The sequence below is a fragment of the Tachypleus tridentatus genome, chromosome 10, assembly GCF_004210375.1.
Source record: "Tachypleus tridentatus isolate NWPU-2018 chromosome 10, ASM421037v1, whole genome shotgun sequence".
NCBI classification, from domain to species: Eukaryota; Metazoa; Arthropoda; class Merostomata; order Xiphosura; family Limulidae; genus Tachypleus; species Tachypleus tridentatus.
In genome coordinates this window covers 106,834,972-106,853,868 of record NC_134834.1, presented here as the reverse complement: position 1 = coordinate 106,853,868, position 18,897 = coordinate 106,834,972, and the positions used below count along the sequence as shown (strand labels likewise).

At 35.1% G+C, this 18,897-nt stretch overlaps 1 protein-coding gene across 16 annotated transcripts in view; it reads right to left on the bottom strand.

Moving 5' to 3' along the window:
* Window positions 1-18,897, bottom strand: part of LOC143230047 (C-Jun-amino-terminal kinase-interacting protein 4-like) — a 100,640-nt gene that overhangs the window by 11,421 nt on the left and 70,322 nt on the right. For all 16 annotated transcript variants that reach the window (XM_076463023.1, XM_076463011.1, XM_076463012.1 and 13 more), the window contains 7 exons: window positions 12,928-13,102; window positions 8,602-8,820; window positions 4,864-5,119; window positions 4,187-4,267; window positions 2,885-2,952; window positions 2,341-2,489; window positions 1,980-2,151 (listed from right to left, as the gene is read on the bottom strand). In XM_076463023.1, the coding sequence (XP_076319138.1) occupies window positions 1,980-2,151; window positions 2,341-2,489; window positions 2,885-2,952; window positions 4,187-4,267; window positions 4,864-5,119; window positions 8,602-8,820; window positions 12,928-13,102 (1,120 nt within the window). The remainder of the gene's footprint in view (window positions 1-1,979; window positions 2,152-2,340; window positions 2,490-2,884; window positions 2,953-4,186; window positions 4,268-4,863; window positions 5,120-8,601; window positions 8,821-12,927; window positions 13,103-18,897) is intronic.

Genomic DNA, 18,897 nt, shown 5'->3' with positions numbered 1-18,897 from the left:
AATATTTAAGATATAATATATAATATTAATGTGAAATATTTTAATAAATAACACAACATGTGAATTAAAAAGACAAGAAATGGAAAATTTTCCTCAGATCATTGAATTACGAATGGTAGAACCTTTAGAAAATTGTTGGAGAGACTGAAGCCTGTGCTTTAACTAATTCAGTTATCATATTGTAGTTTTGGAACATAGTTTGTCTTTATCTTGTACACTACATACATGTGTTTAGTTATAGGCATAGTACAGTGCTAAATCATAATGTTAGTTACTATTAATTTAATTCTAAGTTCAAGTACAAAAGTATCACTAATTTTATGATCAGCTTAGTTTAGACTTAGCTGTAAAATTAAATATTCTACACACGTGAACATCTGCACATGACAGAAGCCAATAGTTGCAGGATTTAATGTGTTATGTGTGCAACTACATCACAGTATTTTGGGTTACTAAGTTTTAAATACATTTCTATGCTAACAAACATCAACTGGAAAAACATTTGTTAACTATTAAAACTGGTATTTCTTTCAGTGAACATTACATTTGATTTTCTTACACTAGCATCTCAAGGAGTGTTTCATGCTTTATCTAAAAATCTCTTCCTTTCATTACACAGACTTGTAGTGTTTACTTTTTATATAAATTTTCTTTTGTTTTATAGTGAAGCACAAAGGTACACAATGAGCTATCTCTGCTGTGTCCACCTTGAGTATCAAAACTGATTTATTTTACATCATCTACAATGTTTTGTTTTTCTGACAATATGATTGTTAAATGAAAGTCCTGATGTTATAAAACCTATTACAGATATCTTATATTTTGTTTATCTCAACCAGTGCAAAATATAAATCATATTTCTGATGTTATGTTGTCAAATTACTTCAATTACTATATACACTGTGTGTATGTGTACAGTTTATCTATACCTTTCTTTATATATTTATATTTGTACTTTTAAAAAAGAATTATGATGATTTTCAGGTAATCCTAAAAATTTTGTGGTTCCACAAACAAATCTAATTATATACATTTAGGTACTTGTATAAAAGAGATATGTATGTAATATAATTCATTAGGATCACCTAACTCACAAAATCTTCATTGTTAGGTTTTACAAAATTATTTAAAAATCCTATAACTACTAAAAACAAAATAAACAAACTATTTTTTCATTTTTCTGTTGCTTTGACAAGTATTAATAACCATTCTTGTTATAAAAATGGATACTGTCAAAACATTTTAAGAACATATATTCTGTGGCTGATACCAGTTTCAACAACATAACTGTTCTGTGGATGATCCCAGTTTCTACAACTTAAATGTTCTGTGGATGACCTCAATTTATAAATTTAAATGTTCTGTGGGTGATCTGTTTCTACAACTTAAATGTTCTGTACTGATCTTAGCTTCTATAACTTAAATGTTCTGTGGCTGATCTCAGCTTCTACAACTTAAATGTTCTGTAGATGATTGCAGTTTCTACAAATTAAATGTTCTGTGGATGATCTCAGTTTATACAACTTAAATGTTCTTTGGTTGATCCTACTTTCTACAACTTAAGGGCAGACCAACTATGAAAGCTAAAGAACAGTAACCAGGAACAATAAAAATACAAATTGTTAAGAATCAGTTTTCTACTAGTGTGTCATCTATCCTTACTGCTCAGTGTTTCTCAAGTTTTCTCTTTTTCATCCTTTCCTGAAATAATTAGTCAAGGTTTATGAAAAATTGAAACCAAATGTACCTTTGATACTTTTATAGAGAGAAAGTTTTGCATCTCAGTTTAATGAACAAGTGTAGAAGACAAAGATATTAGCTCCTGTACATGATTCAACTTACCTTGAACCATTAATAAAACATTGCTCAATTCTACTGCAAACAAAATACGAATTTTGGAAAAATGTTTCTTAGAATCTAGAAAAGGAATTGTTTGAATTTTGATTTTACTACCCTATACCTCTAATAACACGTCTTACCCAACATTTTGCTAACATAAGGCTCTACGTCAACATCTTGCAGATGCTGGTAGGTGTGGGCATGGTACAGCCGTAAAGTGCTGTCGAGTCTGATTGACACCCACACCCCTTCACCAACATGCGCCATCTGTCGCACTTGGCTTTCCTTCCTTGGATGTGCATCAAATGATTTCTGAAAGAATAAAACACAGATCTTATTTTATGGTAATTGGTCTCTAATTTTCTAAGAAACAAACAAAAAAGAAAATCATATTCTTGAGATTCCACTATATAGATATTGCCAAAATAGACAAAATAGCTATTTTGTTACCTATCATTTCAAGGTAATATCAATAACTGCATAACACAAAGTTCAACTCACCACAATTTTCAAAGATTTTGGATTTACAATGTGTATCCTGTTACGATAGCCACACCACACTTTACTGAACACTACTGCCATACATCGAACTGAATGATGAGGCTGACCTAGGTCTAATAAGTGATAGTTGGACAAGTCCCACTGCCCATCTGAAAACAAGAATTATATGTATACTATCTTCAAGTCTCAGATCTCACAACATGCTTAAATTAGTCTAAGATTTTCCATAATAACAACAACAATAAAAACCAAAAACCTTCATAGTTTTTAATATCAAAAGTTTCTGTTTAACAACAAAGAAAAATCACTGAACATTTAAACTGTTTATTAAGGACTTGAATACCCTTAAAACCTGTTTTTCTTCTTGATATATGTTCTATTAGCTCAACAGTACTGTAGTAATGTCTTATTTATATGAAAATGATTTTATTAAAGGTGCTTCTATATTTTAAAATATTGATTATGTATTTAATAATAAATTCTTTCTCATGCACACAAACTAATCTTACTAACTAGCAGTTGGTGTAATAAAACAAAACAATACCTTTAACTCTATGAAAAACAGCAACTGTTCCATCTGCTAAAGCAGCAAAAACTCTACCTCTGATGTGACTGTTAAAAAAGAAGAAATATTTACATAAATACATGTCAAAGATTAACAATGTGATATCCAAGTATAAAAATGTGTATTTTTCGTACCAGTTTTCACACTATCAATTTTTTGTGCAGAAGTAAGGCAGTAAATGTTTCCTTGAAATTTAATGACAAGGAAAACCAGGCACAAGACTAAGCAAGGAAAACAAAAGGTAGAAAATTCTAGGTGTGTGGGAGGGTATGGCCCCAGCCATGTCCAGACAGGAGACTACAGGTAGAAAATTCTAGGTGTGTGGGGAGGGTAGGGCCCCAGCCATGTCCAGACAGGAGACTAAAGGTAGAAAATTCTAGGTGTGTGGGGAGGGTAGGGCCCCAGCCATGTCCAGACAGGAGGATAGTTGGGTTGAGTAAAGGCTGAAATACCTTTTTTTATAGTTAAGTCTATTTCTTGTTTACACCTTTGTCAATTTCTTATGCTCCAGCTTCATCATTTCTTTGAAAATAATGCAAATATCCACTACATTTCTAAAAATATTATTGACTAGATATCACCACATGGTACACCAAATCAAATTTTACATTATTAACACTCAACTACCTTATCCTTAGCTCATTTGGTATTGACTGAATATTCTGACATCCTATTTCCTGGTCAGTAGGTCAAAGATCTTCATTAATATGCTTCACCCCTTCTTATTTTTCCATAAATATCACATGAATGATGACACCTTCTTGGTGGGTGGGTGTATTTGTAGTCTCATGTATGTGTTTGCTGTGCAACAAAATGTTGCACATGTTCAGGAAAGCAAACCTAATGCTTCAATTAGTATCATGTGTTCTGTAGTTTTAAATTTTGCAAAGATAAAAAAAAAGTAGTTTAAACTGAGGCATGACTGATAACAACTGGAAATTTTATAATCTTATTATACGAGCATTGTTTCTGCAAATGTGACCGAAATGCATTTTTTGTTGCTTTACGTGGAATCGACATTAACAGCAACAACATTCTACATCTTAAACTATAAATATTATTGTTTAAAATTGTTTAATAGTTCTTGTTTATACAATGCATACTTTCATGACGTACATAAAAATTTAGTAAAATAAAATACTTATAAATCTATTGGGATTCTGTCTGTATTGAAGCTACTATTATATATCATAGAGTTGTTTTCTCTGTCTATCCACAGCAATACATAGATCATTATCTTATTCTATATTGCAAAAAATGAATTTAAGTAATGGTACTTACACAATACTCAACACGGAATCTTTCAGATGTACTGAATGAATACACGTTTTCCACTGAGCCATAGTAGAATGAACAAAAATACTGAAGAAATAAACATGGTAAACATTTATAATGTTCTCCCTAACAAGTAATTACAGTAATCTCTATGCTGTATAATCTTCTTCAAAAATACAAGATATAAAATTTTAAACTATCAAATCTCAGTTAAATAATGTGCATCTCTTAGCAAGTTGGAGATAAAAATTTGTTCTAGAAATACAGCAAGTCTTATTAATAAAGTAGATAGAATAAAACCAATTTTTGAGAGGAAACATAACTACTTTTCATTCAGCCAATTGGTGAAAAAAACCGAAACTTCCAGCCCTTTGCAGCAAGTTTAACTGGTCGTCACGTGAAACATTATGTTTATTTTATTGTTACTTTCTATAGTCCTTTCAATTAATTGTGCTATTGCATTATCTCCTGTATTTAATTAGTTTATTTTGCTTTTTCTTGTCAAATACACAGATTTTGTTTTTATTATTATTATTATTCTAATAATTAAATATTGTAATTTTAAAATTTATCTCACTTTTTAATTCAACACTAGTGTTGATTCTCTTCAAATTAAACTTGAAAATTTCCTAACACTGAATGTTATAATGTTTGCTGTGGTCATTTAATTCTGTTAACAATACCTGCCATTCTGTGATCCTAACCACATTGTTGGCAATACACTTGACATTCTCCCACTTTGATCATAATCTATCCAGTTTTGTTGGGGTAATGTTGGCACACAATCTTTGGCAAGGTTTGGCTGTGAACTCTGTTTTGGCTGGCCAAGTTCTTTTTTACCATCTGCTTGCAGAGTGGCATCTAAGAAGTGTTCTTCTCTGGTAACACCTATCTGAGAAGGTACAGCTACGGAATTTTCTTTGTCCTCCTCTCTATGTGCTGTGTAAGAACTAAATATCAAAGCTGCTATATCTCTCACATCTAGCTACATAATGGAAAACTTCCTAGTTGTTAAATACATTAGTTAAGATCAATGTATGATATTAAATTTTCCATGTTATGTCCGACTCAACACAGCTATGTCTCGCATGCAGTTAGGTCATGGATTACTTTCCAGTTATTAGAAAGGTATAATCAATATATAATAAAGTTTCAAGTAGGTTCCTACTCAAAATTACTACATTTCTTATACTTACTTAAATTTTTCCAGAGAAGACCCTTAGTGATAAAGTATTATATTAATCATTCATTCTTTCTATGTTCACCATTTCACCCCTCCCAACAAATGAACACAAGCACAGAAATATAGGTACGGGTATACATTTTCAACATCTCTGATACCTACATAGCTACCTCAAAATAGTGTTCATATCTCATTCTATTATAAATTTCATATAATTTACATTAAGTTATTTCTATTTTGCTTTCAAAGAAAAGGAACTTCTCATAAATCTTATTATTCTAAAAAAAGATTAAACAGAGAAATTCTGTAAGCATGTTATACAGGTTATAAAAATATAACAGATAACACTAACAGTATAAGTTAGTAGGAGAATAAAAGGTTAATCATCTTTTTGTTACTATTAGTGAGCACATCCTGGAGTGCATTAGATTTATGGCATATGTAGTCAACTGTACTGACAATTAAACTACAGTTGAAAAAACACACAAAGTGGCTTTCAATTCCTAAATGTTTACACTTTTTTCCCAATAAATAACTTTTAATCCCAGGTAAAACAATAGCTTATTTTATTTATTTCCCAGGACATATACTTCCCATCTTTAATTAAAGCTGAGGTGAATTTATAGTTACAAGCCATTAACTGTAGCTTACACTAAGATGTAACCAAGTTGTTAGAAAAGAAAACTAAAAAACTAAAAGAAACCTTTTTCATGCATCTAAGGCTTGAAGTAATTTCTTTGCAAAGTGTTGAAAATAAAATAAGAAAGTACCTCAATCTGAACTATGTTACTATACAGAGAACATAGTAAACTGAACAGTACCAGCTGATGTTGAATTTGTCAGGTTTTCAAATAATCATTCATGACTTTATTACTGGTTATATAAAGAATTTTAAGGCATTAAGCTAAGAAAGAGAATTTTATTAAATACAGCCTGCATTAGCAGCCACTTTGATAATACTGTAATATTTTCAACAAAGTTGCAAAAAAGCTTACAATTAACTCGACTTAGAATGTGTAAGCAACAAGATAGCATAACACAGATGTCAACATTACTTAATGACTATTCAGTTTGTTTTGAGCTTTATGTAGACACAATTTAGGTAAGAACTTTAAAATGTAACAGTATATAACGTATTGTATATGTATACTTTCACTGAACATAAATATATTTATAAAAGCTGTAGAGTCATTCCCACCAACTACAGTTTCTCATTACTACTAACCAAAAAAAGTTGTACAACCACTCTTACCAACTGATAAAAGCTGTCCAACCACTCTTACCAACTGACAAAAGCTGTACAACCACTCTTACCAGCTGACAAAAACTGTACAATCACTCTTACCAGCTGACAAAAGCTGTCCAATCACTCTTACCAACTGACAAAAGCTGTCCAATCACTCTTACCAACTGATAAAAGCTGTCCAACCACTCTTACCAGCTGACAAAAGCTGTCCAATCACTCTTACCAGCTGATAAAGCTGTCCAACCACTCTTACCAGTGACAAAGTTGTACAACCACTCTTACCAGCTGACAAAAGTTGTACAACCACTCTTACCAGCTGACAAAACTGTCCAATCACTCTTACCAGCTGACAAAGCTGTCCAACCACTCTTACCAGCTGACAAAGCTGTCCAACCACTCTTACCAGCTGACAAAGCTGTCCAACCACTCTTACCAGCTGACAAAGCTGTACAACCACTCTTACCAGCTGACAAAAGTTATACAACCACTCTTACCAGCTGACAAAAGCTGTCCAATCACTCTTACCAGCTGACAAAAGCTGTCCAATCACTCTTACCAGCTGACAAAAGCTGTACAACCACTCTTACCAGCTGACAAAGCTGTCCAATCACTCTTACCAGCTGACAAAGCTGTCACTCTCTACCAGCTGACAAAAGCTGTCCAATCACTCTTACCAGCTGACAAAGCTGTACAACCACTCTTACCAGCTGACAAAGCTGTCCAATCACTCTTACCAGCTGACAAAGCTGTCCAATCACTCTTACCAGCTGACAAAAGCTGTACAATCACTCTTACCAGCTGATAAAAACTGTCAACCACTCTTACCAGCTGATAAAACTGTCCAACCACTCTTACCAGCTGACAAAAGCTGTCCAATCACTCTTACCAGCTGATAAAAGCTGTCCAACCACTCTTACCAGCTGACAAAAGCTGTCCAACCACTCTTACCAGCTGACAAAAGCTGTACAACCACTCTTACCAGCTGACAAAAACTGTACAACCACTCTTACCAGCTGACAAAAACTGTACAACCACTCTTACCAGCTGACAAAAACTGTACAATCACTCTTACCAGCTGACAAAAACTGTCCAATCACTCTTACCAGCTGACAAAAGCTGTCCAATCACTCTTACCAGCTGACAAAAGCTGTCCAATCACTCTTACCAGCTGACAAAAGCTGTCCAATCACTCTTACCAGCTGACAAAAGCTGTACAACCACTCTTACCAGCTGACAAAAGCTGTCCAATCACTCTTACCAGCTGACAAAAACTGTACAACCACTCTTACCAGCTGACAAAAGCTGTCCAATCACTCTTACCAGCTGACAAAAGCTGTACAACCACTCTTACCAGCTGACAAAAGCTGTACAACCACTCTTACCAGCTGACAAAAGCTGTCCAATCACTCTTACCAGCTGACAAAAACTGTACAACCACTCTTACCAGCTGACAAAAGCTGTCCAATCACTCTTACCAGCTGACAAAAGCTGTACAACCACTCTTACCAGCTGACAAAAGCTGTACAACCACTCTTACCAGCTGACAAAAGCTGTACAACCACTCTTACCAGCTCTGACAGAAGTTGTACAACCACAACCTTAATTGAGAAAGGCTGCATGGTCACTTTCAGTGACCTGAAACTACAAGCTACTCAAACCATTATAAACAATGTGACACACATTGACTATAAGCCATCTAAACTGTTATAAACAATATGGAAAATATTAATTAATGTCACACATTTACTCCCTCAGTCTGACAGAAGCTACACCACCCATGATATAGCTGCAAATCCTCCTAAGGAACCCACATGATATTAAAGGTGGAATGAAACAGCACATCCAATCCTTCTGACAGAATAACTGAAGCTAAGGTGAAGACATACCCAACAATCTGAAGTCTGTCATGTTTCTGTTAAACAGGAGGAAATTACTACTGAAAACAAATCAAGACTTACTCTACTATCACAGAAAGATATATCACAACAGTACCTCGTGGAGATGACTCTGTGGGTTGACTTCCGTTGGGGGTTATTCCTGTTACACAACTAATAAATGTGACATTGCCAATTTTATTAGGGCTAATATTGATTTCTCCTTTCTTCTCATTCCGAGCTATACAAGAAACTTTTCCCTTTACTTTCACAACATTTTTGTTCTGAGGTAGATTGTTCAATGTTTCATCTACCTGATAGTCAGTTTCCTTGGCCCCTGTATAATAATAATAAAAGACAAAGTGTCATATATCTCTTCACTCTTGTAAATGTGCAGATATTCAACACAACATTTTTTCCTCCTTTCTTACTCAAAAATACTTAACATGTTAAATAATGCCTACATTTCTGTATAAACTACATTTTAAAAACAACATATTTACTTATAAAAATACCTTTATATTTATTTGCAACTTAATGAAATTGGTTGGTTGGTTGATTTAGTGTTTCATGGCACAAAGCAGCTAGGCTATCTGTGCCAAATGTCCAGTAAAAAGGTAAAAATAAATTAAATGTAGTAAAATACATAAAAGGAAATGAAGGTAAAACAAAACAGCATTGAAAAACAGAAAAAGCATAAAACCAATGTTAGCACCTAGTCTACAATGTTAAGAGAGAAAGCAGAGTAAGAGAAGTTGCAAAGGACTTTCTCTAGCATAATGGTAATGATCATAACCTGCCAAGAAGACTAACAGGTAAGTACAAGAACCACCATCAGTCACCTGAAGTTGACCTTTCCAGTCCTGGTTCCTGGTTATGTGTCATAACAGCCATTATGAAAAGGTAAAGTAATAAAAGTTTTATAATGAAACTGAGTCTAAAAAAATGAATGTTAATACTTTATCTAAACCATAAATACAATTTTTTTTTGTAATCACACACTGGCATAATTTTATATCAAAGCCAAACAAACATTTTCAGTTTCTACAATCACAGCTTATGGTATAAATATAGTTTACATTTTCAAGAAACAGAGAAGAATTAAAGACAAAAGTAAATATGCTAAGCTAACATTTAATGGTTTATTTCTTAAATTGAAAAAAACAGCTTAGTTTATCAAGTAATTCCTTTTGTATGTTGCAGATGTTTATTATAAATGTTCAGTCATTTTCCAAAATATTGGTTCTTGGTTTTTTTCCTCTCTTGTTCTATCAAAGAATAATAAAAGCTATATTGTTTTCTACAACATTTATATTTGATGATATAATAATGTTGATTTTACACCAACGTCCATGTCTCATGATACAATCACATTTATTTCACACCAACCACTGTATTTATATTCATATAATTTAGAACATTAATTTGTTAAAAAGTGAAAGGATGTCTTTTTCTCACTTCAAAAAGTAACTTATATATTCAGTTGTATTTAACACAAGTTATTTAAAACAGCATATTACATGTAATAATATTTTCTTACATTAATTACTAACTAATTCAATAAAGGCTTAAACTCAGTGCAATATTTTTTTTTATAAAATATAATAATATAACATGTAAAACAATTATAAGTTTGTTCACATGTTAATATTATAAATAAGCACTGGGATAAAAATGTTTTTTGAAATACCATTTGCTACCTTTCATATCATATTGTACACAACCTGACCATATTTACAAGTTTCAGAAAATCTAAAACATTTTACAGAATTCCTTATGGTAATGTTTATATTCAAGTAATTAGTCTTCACTAAACATACCTTGAAACGAACCTAAATTTCCTCTCTTTCTCCTCCTTTATCACTACATGTTCTTAGGACATTTCAAAGTTATAATTTTCCTAAATGAAAATCTATTTCTGATAGGTGCTTCTCTCTGTTCACAAGATTAGCTTTTCTTGTTTTGTGCTGCCCCCTATTTGTGAACTTTTTGAATGCATACAACAAGTCTTCAACCCTCCCTCTGTTAGGTTCTAAAGTTCCAACATGTCTCATGAAAATTATTATGCAACACCTCTATGTACCACCAGCAAACTGGGTAGTGTGAGTGGAGGGAATTACCTATCAGAAATACATTTTCATTCAGGAAATTTATAACTTCTGATATGGTACTCTCCTTACACTCACAAGATTAGCTTGAATTAAACATTAAATTAGAGGAGGGACTGGTGCTAGGGAAGCACAAACATCTCCTCCTAAAGCATTAAAAGGATATCCTTTAATTGAAAGGAACAGATCAGTATCTCTTTGCCATGAAAATTGATAAGGGCAAGGGGACCAGATATGACAGAACAATAAGAGAGCACATCCACATGGGAGAGGATGGTGCAACAAAGAGACATAAAAGAAGTAGATTCACTTAATCAGTGATGTACCCAAGGTGTGGAGTGGCTAGAATGCGACAAAACACACTCGACAAGTCAACTACATCCATAAAGTTCAATCTTTGGGTACCCACTTCGATGAGATAGTAGTATGAGAGCCCATGCCATCTTCATCTCAAGTCCTAGATTCAAGAAGAAATCTATCAGAACACTTCAGGAACACACAGAGTGGCCTAATGTCAAAGACTTGGGAATGTGTTATCTGAAATTCAGAGGAAGTCCATCACATGCACTCAATCCCCACAATCATGAACAAGCTAGAAATGACCCAGGCTGTCAACAACCACATACCAAGGGAAAACCCAGTTCAGAAGCAGAAACATGCCATGAATAGCTTCTGCAACCCACTACACAGGTGGGCAATCATCAAGATGGGAAGATGGAAAACACAAACCCTGTGTGAGGACTAAAGTGACTGACTCACTTGATCTTCAAAACCTCACTTACTGGGTACTGACATCTATGTGAAAGTAGAAGGAGGGCACCTAATTGAGGAGTGAATTGCATTTGGGTGTCTCAACTACAGGAAAATCAGCCATCTGGAGGATCTAGTAATTCCCTCTACACAAGCAGAACACCAACACCCTAATCTGAATTGAATAGTTTCAGCCATCTTTCTAGAACCCATTCAGCAGGTTACCTCCATAGTATACAACTCCAGCAGCTTGTAACTTGTAAGTGGTAAAGACTTCTGTACACCTATGGAAAAAAAAATGAGTGGGGGAATAGTGTGTTGGAGAGTCTGGAGGGACTGTAACACAAGAGACAGTGCAATGGATGATTACAAAACCCTCTTTGTGAAAGCAGACCACACTGATTTATTTAATAGAAGCATGGCAGGGATGGGCAGCAATCCCCTTCTGCTTTACTGATGCTATCTATGGAGAGATCAAAATATAGTCAACATTTGCCTGTAAAAGGTTAAAAAAGTACAGGAAGAATAAGTGCACAAACAAGGTACAGCATATAGTGTTTCATCTCCCTGTAAACAAAGATCAGAAAATCCCTTAATGGGTTGTGAGCACCTGTGACTGAAAGTGTGGGAACAGAGGAGTGTTATGCACCTGAAGTGGTAATAGTGACTTTGAAAGTCATGCATGATATGAACTCAGTAAAAAATGGGTAAATAAAATGCTGTCAAAGAAAACTGAAATGAAATGAAGTTAGTCTGAACCAGGTTAATGTGAGTGAAATTAAGAAAAGTTAAACTATTTTTAGGGTACTAACTGTTCTAAAGAAAGACATCTGAACTTAAGCACTGCCAAAATTCAATATAACAGTTCAGTGGTGACACAATGAGGGATTCACATGCATCACATGACACTGGTGTCTTCCTGTTGGTGGAGAAATGACACATAGTGATGTACATGAGAGATGAGTTGGAACTTTGGATTCCAACAGAGGGAGGGTTGACGGCTTGTGGCATGCATTCAAAAAAAATGTTGCAAATATAGGACACCACAAAATGAGAAAAACTAATCTTGTGAGCAAAGAGAGAGTATTTTATTTGAAACAACAATAATTGGAGGTAAATTATTAGATGAATTCAAACTCACATTATGAAAATGATATTTTTCAATGAACTTATACTTTAGTGGCTGTCAAATCATTTTAGAAAGTGTTTAATGATGAGTGATAAAAATTCACGATCTGCTAAATCATTAACCACAGAAAATATCTGCCAATTAGTAGAGATGAAAACAATTTAATTGTACTATTTAAATGTATCGTATCACATATAATATATTCACATAACACACAAGATAAAGAAAAATGTATGTGTATGTAGAAAAACTATGAACTCTAAGCTTTAAAAACTTTTAATTCACAAAATTTATTATACACAAGAAGATATTTCAATATTAATTTATTTTGTAGCATACAAAAATATCTTAAATTTAAATAACCATGACAAAAACTTCAAAGTTACCTTTAAAATAATGTTAGCTGGGTCATTAATCACCTACAGAATAACTGTTATGATAATCATACACAACTTACCAGGAACACTTGTTATACACAGGAGGTGAGAGGAACATACATGGAAAGACTCTAGGATATCAGCTGGGTTATTAGCATCAATCACTGTCACTTTACTACTGGAGTGGGTTGATGTACAGATCCATACCAGAGATGAAAGATTATCTTCACTTTTATGATACTCTTTTTCATATTCCTGAGAAAATTCAGATTTGAAATCTTTAAATAAAAACAAAGGTTTACATTTTCTTACACTGAAAATGTATTTCTGATAGCTACTCATCTACTCTCACACAGCTGTGTCTGTCTTCCTTCTGCCCTCTAAGCATTGCTAAAAATATTTTTACACTCAGTGCACCAGTCTATTCACCCCACCTATTTTACACCACTGCTGGACGTTTGTATCATGTGACTACTCTCCACCAATAGTATTGCATCACTAGTATCTAAAAGACTAACACTGGCAGTGGGGAAAAAGGGTGGTAACGATATGAAGAGAGATAAATACAGTTTTAGTGTAAGCAAATGTTAACTTCCAAAATAGTCCTACCTCCCCTTACACAAAGCTAGAATCCCACATTACAAACTTCGAGGGAATGGTGTAGGCATACAACATTGAAACCAAATGAAAAGTAAACACCCAAAATGAAAGGACGTGCTTCAAGAGAAATCAAAGCATATGAGGAGTACCACATTACTTCTGGAAAGGGTATGCCTTTTGCCCTGCAAGAAGAAAATAAATCTGATACAACCATAAAAAAAGTATGTTTACACACACAGCTTGTTCTGAGATGTGCAATCCATTGTAAAAAACAACCCATCTTAGCTGGTTGGTTGGTTGATTTGGTGTTTTATGACACAAAGCAGCTAGGCTATCTGCACTAAACATCCAGTAAAAAGTTAAAATTAAAGTAAATTTAGTAAAATTCATAAAAGGAAATTATGGTAAAACAAAACAATATTTAAAAAAAAAAAAATCATAAATAGCATAAAACCAATGTTTACATCTAGTCTACAGCGTGAAGAGAAAAACTACAGTAATCCAAGTTGTAGAAAACTTTCTGTAGCAAAACTGTAATTATCATAACTTGTCAGGAAGACTAACAGGTAAGCACGAAAACCATTGTCAGTCACCTGAAGTTGGTCTTTCCAGTCCTGGTTCCAAGTTATTTGACATTATGGCCATTTTCTAATTTCAAATTGAACTAGATGTACTTTGATTCTTAAAAGGGAATCATATTTAAAAAGGTCTAATGTACAAATTCAAAAACTTAAATAGCATTAAAACAATTAATGGCCTTTAAAAAACTAAGAACATTTTTAAGGTGGACAGAGTCACCATCACCAATATCACTGTCTGACCTTACGAATAACCACTGGGACAGAATATGATTAAAATGTTGCCATCATTGAGAGTCATAACAACGGCATGAAAGTAAAATGTGGCTTATTATGACATGAGTTTTACACAGACAACACACTGGTGCATCAGTTCCAGATAAAAGAAGATGATGAGTTAAAAAACTGTGACCAATGTGTAGTCTAGTTAGAACAACTTCCTCCTTCCAACCTTACGGAAGCAAAATGGCCAAAGTCCAATATAGGGTTTTATTTGGAAAAGCTTGTTTTCATGTTGCTCTCTCCAGATCAACTACCAGTTGGAACAGAGTCTAGCCTGGAACACATGACCATAGTCCATGTATGGAACAAGCACAGCAGTGATAATGCCAGAACAGATATATTTAGCTGTGGTGTCGGCAAGCTTGTTCTCACAAATACCAACGTGGCCCGGTATCCATAAAAACTGGATAGAAGTAGACGTTAAAGAGAAATGGACCAGTGAGTTCTGAATATTGGCAAGAACAGGGTGAGAACTAACATTAAGCAATTCCAGGGACAGAAGAGAACTAAGTGAGTCTGTATAAATAGTGCAGTTTGAGTACTGCTTAGCTTCTATGTGATCTAGAGCAAGAGAAATAGTGTACAGTTTAGCAGTGAACACAGAAGTTGTAGAGGGGATTCTGCACACAACCACCGAACCACAACAAACTATGGCAGAGCCCACACAGTCATCTAATTTTGAACCATCTGTATAAATATGAATGGAAGGATGGTCCGAAAGATGTTCAGCAAATAACAGACAGTATTTCCAATCCCAAGTGTCTGCTTTTCTCAGATGACTTAAAGATAGGTCTCATTTGGGAACTGTAAAAAGCCATGGTGAGATGAGCTGACTAGTGAATACAGCAATGTTAGAGTATCGGCAATGCTCCGAGCATCAGCTACTTCTGGGTCATCAGAGAACAAGATTGAGAGGGGGATAGAATTATATTGGCCACTGACCTTTTGAATCTTGTCCCATATGACTTTGAAACTGGTGGTAGAAGATATGCTGGCTGTGAACTTGATTCAAAATTCCTTCTGGCTTTGACATCTTACCCACCGAGCATGTGCATGGGCCTACTGAAAAGCAATGTTGTATGAGAGTGTGGGATACTTACGAAAAGTATCCCAGGCCTGTTTTTGAGCCTTCCGTGTGATATAGCAGGCAGGATTCCTCCACGGATGAGGATACAGTGGAAAACGTGTTGAAGTTTTAGGAATACATTGAGTGGAGAACCCTTCTGTTTATGACCACATCTTTTTTCTTTACTGTCTTTATTTGAGGGGAATCTATTGACCTCCATGGATCCTGCCCTGGGTTGATTGGGCAGGTCTTTGCTGTTGGAAGAGAATTCCAGAGACTGAGGACGTGAACAAATGATTGTTTTGCATCTTGATGTGAGAGAAGATGTATCTGAGGAAATGCTCATACCCAGAACCAAAGGTTGTGGATCTTGGGGTTTGGTGAAATGTATATAAGGGACAGAGATAGGTGTTGAAGTTGATTCATCAACTTTCATAACAATGGAGGTCAAAAGACTTTTCATTTGTTTGGAGAATGATTCTTTAGGAGGCACAGAGAAATCTTTCTGCACTCCCACTGTAGTAGTGGAACGAAGTGCAGCAGCATACATCTGAGATGAAGTGGTGGAGAGCAACTTTTGAGCCTCAGGATAAGTAATGTTATGAATCATTTTCAAATGCTGCACCTCTTTTTCTTCCAACCATTTAGAGCAAGAACGAGAGTAGGATAGGTGAGAGCCATTGCAATTGATGCAATGAAGGTCCATTTCACATTTATAGGCATCGTGGTCCTTGCCACCACAACAAGCACATGCCAAGGAACCATGATGTGGCATCTTCGAGTGACCGAACCATTGACACTGGAAACATTTGAGAGGGTTTGGAATGTTTGGCCATATCCTGCAATTGAGATAACCTGCCTTTATGGTGGCAGATGGACACTGTGATGTAAAAGTATGAATGAGGACATTGGTTGGCATCGTAATTCCATCTTTGCGAGCGAAAATACACCAAACTGCAAAAACTTCTTGGCTGGAAAAATCAGCAAGAATCTCTGACTCTGGAACATTCTTCAAATCCCTCTAACAATAACTCTTTGTGATGAATTCAAAGTAGCATGAGGTGCAACCTCAATAGGCATATCCCCAATTGCCTTTGAATGCAAGAGTTCACTGTGTTTAGGAGAGGATGTTTCCATCAATATGTCATCAGATTGAAGCTTCTTTAATGACTTTGGAGAGCTAGCAAGCCCCTCTAGTCCATTCTGAATGAAAAATAGGTGACATTTGCCCTAAAGTTTTATCTGAAAGAGAATGTAGTATAAGAGAATGAGGTACAGGTGTTACAGATGTTGAAGATTGCTGCTCAGAATCTTCAAGATGTGGTCATTTACCTGTGAAATATGTTTCCCAAATTACTTACATATATGTCCAACTTTCAACAGACAAACAAGGTTTCACAGTTTAGTTTTTGGCCTTAGCAGGTTGAGGATCAAGTGGACAAAAACGAATATATGGTAACACAACCACTGTGACTAGAGCTTGTGAACTGTTTTACAAAAACACAAGAACCCCAACCATTAATAGGGTGTTGTACAGGGTGTTCAGAAAGTCACTGTGCAGTTTTGTCCGTTAATAAATATATAAGTGCACAGTGACTTTCCGAACACCCTGTACATCAAGCAACTAGAAGTATGAAGAGGACGCATGGATGTGGAAAAAAACAGACAAACTCCAAAAACCCTTGCAGAAGTAAAGTGTACAAAAAACTAAACTTAGCATTACGGGTTATGGCGTTGCCTCAACTCAACCATAATAACAGGGCAATATCTTAACTCATCCCACTGTAAATGCAGGGAAGAGACATCATGCATCAAGAATTATGAGGATGATATAGAACATTTGCTCAACTGTAGGAACAATGTACATACATCCTTTTGCTAGTATTACAAAGAAGATTAGGTCCTCCAAACTCAACTGTAGGAACAAGGAAGGAACTTCTGCAATCAGAGTTAATAAGAAGGGAAGAGTTCTACTGCACACGACCATAGTAATGAGGAAGTTCATCTAGAACCTGGTATTACAAGGAGGATCCTGTGTAGGTTGGTCCTGATCCAACCAACAACTATCCACATGAAAATAAGTGTCACTGAGTAACTATATTGTAAGTTAAAGGTCTACCTTGCAATCAGGAGGAAGCCTCTATAGTTCATCTCTAAAGCAATTGAAAACTGGGAAGTGGTAAGGACTCCCTTGCTCCACTCATAGGAAAAACAACAACCAAAAGCAGTGAGGAGTATGGAGGAATGTTACCCTGGAGAAAGTGCAATAGGTGTCTACAACTCCATATTTTGAAAAGCAGACCATTTCCAATCCAATCAATTAAAAGGTCAGCAAGGAGACAGAAATATCCTTCTGCTTTATTTGCAAAAATCCATGAATGATGGTACAGGATGGAGTGAAACACATACACCACTGTGGTCTTGCAGAACACCCCATCTCTACAGTTAGCATTATCACAAATAGAAAATAGTGGTTTGAAACAAAACATATCTCACTAGACAACACCTACCAAAAAGTAGGATCCCATTAGCAGTGGTAATAAAAAAAATCTTTGAAAAGAAAACATAATGAAATGATGTGATAACACATACCACAGTCCAAGGCAAACACATCTGTATAGAATTACTATGGGTGGGAGATGATATTCTTCTAAAGAAGATACAGCTAGATAATGTAGATAAAGAATGACAGAGGTATTGAGAGTAGTCCACATTCTGGCTTGAATGATCTCTTCAAACGAATCGCAAAAACAAGCAGTCAAGGACATGATGATATGAAGAATTTATTGAGAAGAAATGTTGTTGATATGGCAACCTTACGTGGATAATTCAGAATTGACGAACTCAACCAGTTAGTGTGGTTGGAGATAAATCACTGAAAACAGTTGGATTTCAGGGAAGAAAAAGTTGGGAATCTGAAGTACTAAAGAAGGCAGCATGTGTCACATAACACCATAAGGAGTGAACCACACAAGAAAGCCAATCTAGATCAGAATGCGATGTACAGGTGGCAGATGGAAGGTAAGAAAATGGGTGTCAAAATCAAACAGCCTTCATGGGCAGCACAGGTCTTAGGAAAGAAGGGCTGGTCTGGATATAGAATGACATAAGGGGAATGGCAGAGGATTCTGGTAACATTAATAGTATAAACACCTGATTAACAACACCTGCAAGTGAGGAGAAGGAGAAGGAAACAGGTCTTGAGGGAGAGAGTGTATATGGAACATGTTGACAAAGGTTCAAATGGAGGATGGGAAGGGGCATAAAAAGATCCTAATCAAGAAACTCAAAGAAATGTGGAGGACGTATGACCTGAATGAAGTGGAAAAGGAAGAAAATTACATAAGAAGACAAAATTTTACACAAATTTGAAAAATGAAAAGTGTTTGACATAACTACTAGATACAGTTAAAATGGTTAAACCTTTGTTACTAGATACAGTTAAAATGGTTAAACCTTTGTTACTAGATACAGTTAAAATGGTTAAACCTTTGTCAAACAATGAGATGAACAAGTGGAAAAGA